Below are 9,597 nucleotides of genomic sequence, written 5' to 3'. Positions count from 1 at the left end.
CCCGCCCCGCCCCGCCCCGCGCCGGGAGGAGGGCGGCAGCCTCCGCCGCGGCCGTTAGCGCTGCCCCCAAGGGCCCCCGTCCCCCCCTCTGGCCCGCGAGCCTCCCCGGAGGGACCCCCGGGGGCCGCCCTGCCCCTGCCCCCACCCAGCCCCACGGAAAGGCCGTGGGGCAGCCACCCTCCGAACCGCCGCGCCGGGGCCCCGCTGGCTCCTCGTCCTTCCGCACAGCTCCGCAGCGTCATCCTGGGCACTAGCCCATCCGTGGGTAAAGCAGCCGCCGTGCGAGGAGCAGCCTCCCCTGGCTGGGTCCATGAGGAGAAGCCTCCCGTGGCTGGGTCCATGAGGAGCAGCCTCCCCTGGATCGGTGCAGGACCATGGAGCAGCCCCCACCGCTGCTCGCTCCTGAGGCCGCGCGGGGGCCAGGGCTGCTGGAGCCCGGCTGGGCAGCCAGGAAAGGACGGGCACGCGAGAGGTGTCGGTGCCCAGTCGCACGGAGCGCTGCGGCAGCAGCAGGGCAGCCTCCGGGCTGGTTGTGTGCGGCAGCCCTTCCCTTCGGGTTTGGCTGTGGTCCCATCCACGGACYACAGATGGGCCTTGGGTGGTCATCCAAGCTGAGCAGCTTCCCAGTGCTGCAGCAGGGCATCTGCCTGTTGCATTTTCCCTGCTGCTTCTCCTCTGGCCCCAGAGGCTGCCTCAGTTACACTCCTGCCTTTCTGTTCTGGGAAGAGCCCAAATCTGTCCAAAGCCCTCAAAATTGTTCCTCTCTGCAGCCTTGCAGTGCTTTTTGAGTCTGCCTGGCTCTCCCCAGTAGCCCATATTTGTATTTATGAAACATCTCCATCTGTGGTGTTGCTACTGCAGCCCCAACACACCCCGGACTGCTACATGTTGTAAGTGGACTCCAGTCCCTTTAGCAAACACTTAGGGTGGGAAATGTAGCTAGTTTTCCTTCTCTTTCAGTCACTTCTATTTTATTGCTTTCCCTGTTTTCTCAGATAGGTGTTCCCTGGTGCTGCTTTTTGAAAACAGACTCTGAACCATGGAGAACACTGACATGGTCAACGGAAATGATGGGAAAGCTCTCCTCAAGGACACAAGAGATCCCTCTCACAGCTCCATTCCCGTCTCTCACTTGTATTCACAACATCTGGTAGTGTAACAGCAGGAGCAGCCAGCAGAGACCCGTGAGCCCATCAACATCCTCCCCGAATACACTCCATGCCCTGCCTGCACATGGGTCTTCTGCCAGCTTCCTCCTCCTCTCACATACTCCAAATACCCTTTGGGTAAAAATACCAGGCAATATGTGCTGCTGCTGCATGCAGCCAGCCAGTGAATAAAGGCAAGAGCAGCAGTGCAAACCATGGAGCAAGCGCTTTCATAAGCTCTGCCTGGCCTCCTCCTTTGGGGAAAATGTTCCAAGGGGTGCTGATGAATAAAATGCCAGTGGAGAAAGGCATTGTTACCCATCAGGAAAAGCTTTGCCATCAAGAGGATGCTGCAGCACAGGAAGGGGTGTCCGGGAAGTGACAGAATCTCTGTCCTTGAAGGCTCTTAGGGCTCAGCTAGATATAGGCACAATGATATCATGTAGCGCTGGGACAGTGCTACTTAAAGCAGGAGGCTGGACAAGAAACCTTCAAAGGCTTCTTCCCCTCAATACCCATAGTATCTCCCAGAAAATACAGGGGCAATATGGAGCCACCCTTTTTCCACCTTCCTTTTTCTCAGTTGTTGGGATACAGGATTTCTCCTGGCACAGAAGAGGACTAGGGCAATCTCGTCTAGTTACTCCGGAAGAAGCCAAGAACCTAGAGATAACGCAGGTGAAGGCAGTGCTGCTCCACCTGGACCTCCCCGCTGCACAGCAGCTCCTCCTCCTCACCTTCCCTCACTATTCCCCCAAACCTGTGGCCCTGCTCCAGGCCYTGCGGTAGCTCCTGCCATGAGACTGTTAGTTCGGGTTCAGCAGTGGCACTGCAGGAGCCCACCTGGCTCCACGCAGGCTGTTCGGGACACCTCACTCCGTGTCCACAGCACCTCATGTTCCCTGAGAGACGCAACCCAAACCCAGGCAGCCCTGCACAGGCAGAGGGATGTGTCCAAGCAGGCAAGGCTGCCTACCCAGCAGGGAGCAGACACTATTGCAATGTATGTGACATAAATTGGTGATGGGCCTGAACTGCTGCTAGAGCCTCTTCTGTTTCCTTATGCATCCACTACAACCTCTAGTCTCTGCTCCAGAAGCCTGTGGCCTCTCCCCTCTGTCAAGTGAAGGACATGGTAGCCCAGTGCACCCTCCTGCCTTCCTAGATGCGGGCTGGCAGCCTCCCAGAGCCTGGAAGATGGGAGCTACCAACTACCCTTATAAGGCTTCTTTGGTTGACTCTAGAAGACAGACTGTAACACTGGAATCCTGACCAAGGTCTTTCCATTCCTGTGATGGGGATTATCAAGACAATCAGTTTATCACGCCAAGGGATGGCAYACAAATGCAGGAACCTCAAAACACAGCAGCAGCAAAGCATGACAGAATAGCCTCAAGTCCTGAAGGGACATAGGAAAACTTCTAGAAACAAGTCACCCTATACCCAAAAGGTTGCAGTGTAAGTCTAACTTTGAGGTTTAAGCTAAAATCCTAAAACTCACTACTCCCAGGGAAACCTGATACAGCTGGAAAAGAAATGCCACKTGGCGAGCAGAGACAGGGCTAGCCTACGTGACACACACGTCACGTAGAGCTAGGACCCCACTGAGGAAAACGAGATCCTAAGTAAAGCTCAGGAATCACCAGCAAGCATTAAAGGGCAAACACTGCAGTAGGATCATCTCAGGGAGACAAGAGCTGCTACACTGGGTCAGATCAAAAGTCCCGCTAAGCCCAATAATCTTTTTCCAGTACAGGATGACTAATAAGCCAACAGATATACAGACAGGACAAGTGAGTAGCATTATTTCCCCAGAGGATTTTTCCAGTCTCTAGCAATTCACGGCTTATTTCCTGAGCCAAAGGGATTTACTAGTTTGACTCCTAGTTTATGTACAAGACAAAAGTAAGCAACTGTTCCCAGTCCATCTTTTCCAGGTCACTTACTTTTACAGATCACTACATCATTCCTCCTTTCTCAGTAGTCTCTTTTCCAGACGTAGACTCTTGTTGCTCTCACAGAAACCATTCCATAACCCAGGATATACCTGTCCTTCTCTGAACATTTTCCAGTTTTACAATCCCTTTTTAGAAGGACACTACAACTGCAGTACTAGAGATGCTCATGCAGTATTATTTTTTACGGGATACAATAATTATCTCCTTTTTTTTGCCCATGCAGTATTATTTTTTACGGGATACAATAATTATCTCCTTTTTTTTGCCCTGTAATTCCTTTCCTTGTAGTGCCTAGCACATCTTCTTATTTTATATTTCAGGGGGAAAAAAACAAAACCCTCTCTCGTACCCTATATGAGGCACTCCAGAGAAACTGCCACATGCCTGAAGTGAGATGGATTGATTCAGAGGGTCCTCCCTGTGCCAATTCTCTGTGAAGTACGGGGCAAAGTCATTTCCAAATGTAAGGGTATCTGCTAAACAGCTATTCAGTGTAAGAAGGCAAAGATAAAAAAMCAGAAATGCAGTAAGTCAAACACCCAGACACACAAATCCTACCAAACAGAGGATAACGAGAGACCAAAATGCCCAAGACACTGATACATGGGCTGCTCCAGGACCTCTTAAGTGTAACTGTGGAGAGGGCCAGCTGTGTGACTGATGGGGGGAGAGCAAGACGACCAAGAGGTCTGCAGGAAAGAGCAAACTTCCTTCACGGGGGCTGAGGTGAATTGTGGGACTGCGTGAAATTTATTATGCAATGTTTTAAGAGGGATTACGGGATCAGGACTTATTAGGGGATATTTAGGGGAAGGRTCAAAGCTAGATAGTGAGGGATGAGGATGGGAAAACAAAGCAGGAAGAAATAACGGCCCAACACCTTTAAGCTGGCTGCTGGTGAGCATGCCAAGCCCTGCACCGTGTCACCGGTCTGCCCTCTGCTCTTGTTAAGCTCTGCTCCTAACCCATTTTCTCGGGATCTGYGTGCACTTGACTCCGTGACAGACTTCAAACTGGACCACCAGGGAGCAGGACAAAAGGTCTCAGGGGCAGGTACCAGCGGGAGGGCAGGTCTGATAAGCAGCTACCAGAGCTGTGGAAGCTCATGCACACGTAGGCACGGGCTCAGACGCAAGGCCCACTAGTAATTTTCAGTTTAATGAAAGAGTAGATGACTATGCCCTTTTTTTGCCAGCCGTGTTTTTGGTGGTTTGTGGTCCCATGGGCCCTATTCCCAGTAGGCTCTCGTGCTAGTTTGTCTGTGGCTGCCTGGGTATAGGCTGTGTGTGCACATGTTTGTGTGAGGCCCTGCAGTGTCCTCGTTCCTCACTGAACGTGGCAGCAGAGAAAAGCAGCAGCTTTGCAGGTGGTAGAGAGCAGAGAAAGCAAGCCCTAGATCTTATATTCCACTGCGTTCATTTATATACAATCATAGTTTGTCCTAGTGCATCAAGCTTTCCCATGAACCTAAATCCTGGAGAAGTGGGGGAGAAAATCCAGGCATGATCTCAGGCGAAGTGAGGTAGCGAGACAATAGCTACAAGAGTGAAGAATTGGCCTCAGGTCTGTCCCACGTCTAACGCCGTGCATACTGTGGCAGAACAGAGGCTGGAAAGCCTTTCATGGGAGAAAGCTGATCAATAAAGTGTCTGTCAGAAATGTTATTCATCAGACAGACTGCAGAGCCCCCCCAAGATGCCCCAAACAACCCCCCAGGCTTGCACTGCCAAGGGAAAGGGACCTGGGCTGACATCTAACAGCAACAAGGCACACCACTGCTTGTTGGGCTCAAGGAGAAGCAGCCACAGCCAAGGGTGGACAAAAAGGCAAAGACAGAACCTGACTGCACAGTACCAGGACCAGCATCAGTCCCTATTGCAGTCCAAGAGGGCGATGAAACGGACCAGGACGCAGAGGTGACACAACTGGGGACGAACACAGAGGCACTGGCCCAGGGGTAGGAGCTCCAGCCCCCTGCTGACCCAGGCACTGTGTGCCACCACTGTCTTCAAAGCCCCTAGGATGTCCCTGCTTCCTCGGGCACCTCTGTGCTGCAGGAGGCGACAGCAGTGAGAACAGACGCTGACAATGYGAGAGCATCACAGGAGGCTGGAAGGGATTTCTGGCACAGAAGCATGTGGGTATGGCAAAATTCTATCTTCAATATTCAAGGGAAAAGGACAAGAGTAAGAGTAAAAAAAAAATCTTTTAATAGGTCGGTGTCAGTCCTTGTTGCAGAAGAAGGCAAAGGAGGACACTGAGCAAGTGCTGCCCCCTAAACTCACTGCAGTGGTTACCTGCTCAGGGCAGGAAACACGAGCTGGTTCACGCGTCGCCAGGACAGCTCTCCACGCCCCAAGGAGGGCACGGACACCAGGAAAAGCAGTTCCTCACTGTTCGTTCTGGTTCACTCTGGGCTTCTTCCTGGTAGGGCGCCRAGCGCCTAGCACCCGGGGAGAGGGGCGGCCGGCCTTCACAGGGCCCCGCTGGGCCTGCAAAGGGGGTCTCTTCTTCAGAACAGACTGCAGCTTCTCCTGCCCTTTGGCAACCTTTGATCTCTCAAGTTTCTTCTTTTTTGGCTGAGGCTCCACGATGGCATTGGGGACAGGCACTGGACTCACTGCTTCCACTGCAGGTTCTTCATCTGAAAGAGAAAGGTGCCTTAGGAGGAACCCATACAGCTTCCGCAGGGAAAGCAGCCAGCAACCACAGSCCCAGGCTGCTCAAGAGATCTAGTACTAGGTCACCTTTCTGTGCCTTGGGAATGACATTGGAGAATTTCTTGAACTTGGCAATGAAGAACCCATCCATATTGTGAGTGTGGGGATAGAAACGACGTGTAGATTTCAGAGAGGGGTGGAAGCGACGGTCCTTGAATCTGGAAGAGGAAACGGGGTGAGAAATGCTGGAATATCTCTGCTGAAGCCTGAAGGAACAGAGTTGCCCGTGCAGCCTGTGGCCTGGCACGCACCTGGTGAAGCCCTCCTTGCCAAAGTCCAGGCCCGTGGGCACCAAGCGAACGTTGCGTTTCTTCAGGGCATAATCCACAACCCACTCGTTCTCCTCCACCTGCCGGAGATTCAACATTAGCATCCAACACTTGCTGGCCTCCTGCTAATGTTGCTGGCACCCTGAAGAGCAGATGCTCCTGGCAGAGCACCGAGGGCACTTACTGTGATGGAGCACGTGCAGTAGACTATGTAGCCCCCCGTCTCCGAGGCCGCGTTCACCGAGTCGATCGCGCTGAGAATCAGCTCCTTCTGCAGGTGGGCACAGCGCAGGATGTCTTTCTCATCCTGAAACAGAGAGGTTCGGTGGGCAGAGGCACAAAGAAGCAACCCAGGCTTCACAAGCTGCAGTGGATGAAGGGAGGACAGGCGAGCAGAGCACATGTGATAGAACATCAAGATTTGGGGGTCCTCTGCAGAACTAATCCCCTAGAAAAGCACGTTCCAGTGCAACGCAGAATAAAGAAAGGGAAAATCAGTCTGGCCATTGCAGGAAACACTCAAGAATGAAACTGCCCAGAAAAATCTTTCCACTCAATACTTGCATACAAGGCCCCATCTCATGTCCCCATGCTCACTCACCTTATTGGTTTTAACAGCAGGATCCTTGGAAATGACACCCGTTCCACTACAAGGAGCATCAAGCAGGACACGGTCAAACCCTCCCAGCACCTGCAGGGCACACACATTCGCAGTTGTGTTCACGATGCACGAGACCAGACTGACACCAGAAGTGGAACCAGGTGACAGGGGAGGCAGGAAAGATCTCACTCCCCTCTGCACACCAAACCTTACAGCTCTGCTCACCATCCTGTGACAAGTGACTCCAAGGAGCMCAGCCTAGCCGCAGGGATGGCACAGGTCTAGCTAAGCGTGGTAAGACACCCCAGGGCAGGTAGGAGCTCACCTTGGGGAACTGGCGTCCATCGCAGTTGCTCACAACAGCATTGGTGACGCCCAAACGATGCAAGTTCCCCACCACGCTGCGTAACCGCTCAGCGTTGCTGTCGTTGGCCAAGATCATGCCCGTGTTCTTCATGAGCTGAGCTGTTGCAGGGCCAAATACGTCGTCAAGGGGATGAAAGCTGCCTGCACTTTTGCCCATAGGGCAAATCACATCCCTCCTTTCCCTCAATTCAGTCCCATCCAAGGGGACCCACGGAAATGCGTCACTCTGCAGACCAGCCCTGCCCACCGGGGCCGCGGCGACGCACCTATGTAGCTGGTCTTGCCGCCGGGGGCACAGCACATGTCCAGGAYGCGCTCGTTCTCCTGTGGGGCCAGAGCCATGACCGGGAGGAGACTAGAAGCTCCCTGCAGCATGTAGTGGCCGGCCAGGTACTCCGGGGTGGCACCTGGGCAGAGCACAAGACCACGGGTAGAGTGCAGGGGAGCCGGGAGCGGGTCAGCTCAGCCCCAGGACAGAAAGGCCAATCTCACCGATGGGCACCGAGGAGTCATAAATAACAAGTCCAGTTTTGGACCACTTCCCCAAGGGGTCGAGGTTCACGCCGCGGTTAATCAGAGCCTGCGAGAGAAAGCGGGGSGTGTGAGGCCTCCGAGCGGCGCGGCGCGACAGCGGCGTGGGGCAGGCCGGAGCTGCGCCCACCTGCGCCAGGTCCCGCCGCCGCGTCTTGAGCGTGTTGGTGCGGACGGTCACGGGGCGCGGAACCTCGTTGGCTTCCAAAAAGCTGATCAGCTGCAGCAAGGAAGGAGCAGAGAACCCGAGGTGAAGCCCAGCTCCGGAGGCCAAATCCCYCAAAGGGCATGGGCGGAGCAGGGCCCCACCTCGGGCAGCGGGAAGATGTCCATGAGCTTCCCGAGCAAGAAGTCGCTGTAGGAATAGTAGGCAGCCATGTCCCGGCGCAGCAGCGCAAGGTACTCCTGCCGCGTGCGCCCTTCCTCCCGCTTCACCCCAAAGTCCTGCAGCACCTCCATGTTGCCCTTGATGCGCTGGTGAATGACGTGCAGGTCAGGGGGCTCAGCAGGTGGAAGGACCGTCAAGGAATCGCAAAAGGCCAAGGAATCCACCCGCGAGCGCCAGGCAAGAGGCCCGAAGCGCCGCGGCTGCGCAGCAGGGCCCCGCTGGAGCCTCCGCGCCGCCCCTCCACTGGAAGCAAAAGACAGCAACACGACAAGGAAGTTCACAAATCAGGGGAAAGGCGGTGTTTGAAAAAGCTGAAGCTCGGTTAGTCTAGGAAAGCAGAAAAAAGGGTGGCGAGACATGAAAAGGCCTTTCAACRTTAGAAGCATTGCTTGTAACAGAAAGGAGATTGGAAGTTCTCTAAAGGCAACTCCTGAGAGCAAAGAAGGTGCAAAATAAGGGATTAAATTGGACTGGGCGGGGAGGAAAAAGAGATGAAAAAACCCACTAAGGCCCAAGAACGAGCAGGGCCTGGGTGACAGCACTGCTGTGGCCAGAGGGTCTAAGCACGGCGGGACAAACACGGAGCAGGGCACGGCAGGTGCCCACCACGCAGCACAGGAGGGCAGAGCCACAAAGCTGCCCCTGACTGTGGCCAGCGGCAACTCAACGTAAAGGCCCTGCCCGGCACAGATCTGCTCAGCAGCGCTCGCCACGAAGCGCCGGCGAAGCTCCGTGGTGCCGCAGCCACACGTGGATGCCGCGGTGAAAGGATATCTTCCCTCTCAATCTGCTCATCCGTTGGCAGCCTGAATTCCTCATCTACATCCAGGTTAAGCTGCAGATCCACGTTCTCCTCTTTCTGCTGCTCCTTTTTCTGCTTGTCTGTCTTTTCTGACACTTCTTCCTCCTCCTCCTCCTCATCCTCCTCCTCTTCTTCACTGTCATCTTCACTAAGGCCTCCTCTAGGCACAAATTAAAACGAATGTTTAAAAAACCCAAAACACACACGCACAAGGGCAGGATCCTCAGACGCTTCTTCCACCGAAGGGATGGCAGCTGCGCGCGAGCTCTCACCCACGAAGGGAAGGGCCCTGCTGCCTGGGACGTTTCTGCTTCCTCACCTGGCACGTTTCTGCTTCAGGGCGGCTTTTTCAATGGGCAGCAGCTACACAGAGAGACAGAAGGTTAAAGAAATGACACCAAGAGGGGCCCCCCTAGTCCCTGCCGCTCTGTGAAATACACGGGCTCTRTTTAGGAGGGACAACGGGCGAAGGCAGCGAGTGTCCCGCCGGGACCAGCCGCTGAACGTGAAGGGGATCTTGTGAGGGACAGAAGGGTMAAGCGCCCCTCTACCCTCCCCTGCCGCCTTCCAGCAACGCGCCCCTTTCCCACCAAGGCTCGCGGGTCCCTATAGCCAGCAAAGCCGCGGGGCTTTTGCTTTTTCCCCCCACCAGCCCAAGAGCAGGGAGCTCCTACCTCCTCCTCCTCGGAAGAGCAGGATGAGGCTCCGTAATCATCGACCATGTCCTCGCCGCTCCCGTCGTCCTCCTCCATCTCCCAGACGTCGCCATCCCCGCTGGGCTCCGCGGTGGCCTCGGGGGGGCCGCGCGGGGCCC

At 54.8% G+C, this 9,597-nt stretch overlaps 1 protein-coding gene across 1 annotated transcript in view; it reads right to left on the bottom strand.

The window, feature by feature from the left end:
• Positions 1 to 5,293: 5,293 nt before the first annotated feature.
• Positions 5,294 to 9,597, bottom strand: part of NOP2 (NOP2 nucleolar protein) — a 5,884-nt gene continuing 1,580 nt past the window's right edge. Inside the window, exons 2-14 of the mRNA XM_026054276.1 lie at positions 9,458 to 9,574; positions 9,103 to 9,146; positions 8,756 to 8,943; positions 7,903 to 8,102; positions 7,724 to 7,813; positions 7,555 to 7,642; positions 7,329 to 7,469; positions 7,022 to 7,161; positions 6,697 to 6,786; positions 6,280 to 6,402; positions 6,078 to 6,175; positions 5,854 to 5,984; positions 5,294 to 5,750 (exon numbers count right to left, since the gene is read on the bottom strand). Of these exons, the coding sequence (XP_025910061.1) occupies positions 5,497 to 5,750; positions 5,854 to 5,984; positions 6,078 to 6,175; positions 6,280 to 6,402; positions 6,697 to 6,786; positions 7,022 to 7,161; positions 7,329 to 7,469; positions 7,555 to 7,642; positions 7,724 to 7,813; positions 7,903 to 8,102; positions 8,756 to 8,943; positions 9,103 to 9,146; positions 9,458 to 9,574 (1,704 nt within the window). The 3' untranslated portion in view covers positions 5,294 to 5,496. The remainder of the gene's footprint in view (positions 5,751 to 5,853; positions 5,985 to 6,077; positions 6,176 to 6,279; positions 6,403 to 6,696; positions 6,787 to 7,021; positions 7,162 to 7,328; positions 7,470 to 7,554; positions 7,643 to 7,723; positions 7,814 to 7,902; positions 8,103 to 8,755; positions 8,944 to 9,102; positions 9,147 to 9,457; positions 9,575 to 9,597) is intronic.

Source organism: Nothoprocta perdicaria, unplaced genomic scaffold, assembly GCF_003342845.1.
Source record: "Nothoprocta perdicaria isolate Ctin4 unplaced genomic scaffold, notPer1 scaffold_120, whole genome shotgun sequence".
NCBI lineage: Eukaryota > Metazoa > Chordata > Aves > Tinamiformes > Tinamidae > Nothoprocta > Nothoprocta perdicaria.
This window is presented reverse-complemented; position numbering and strand designations above follow the sequence as displayed.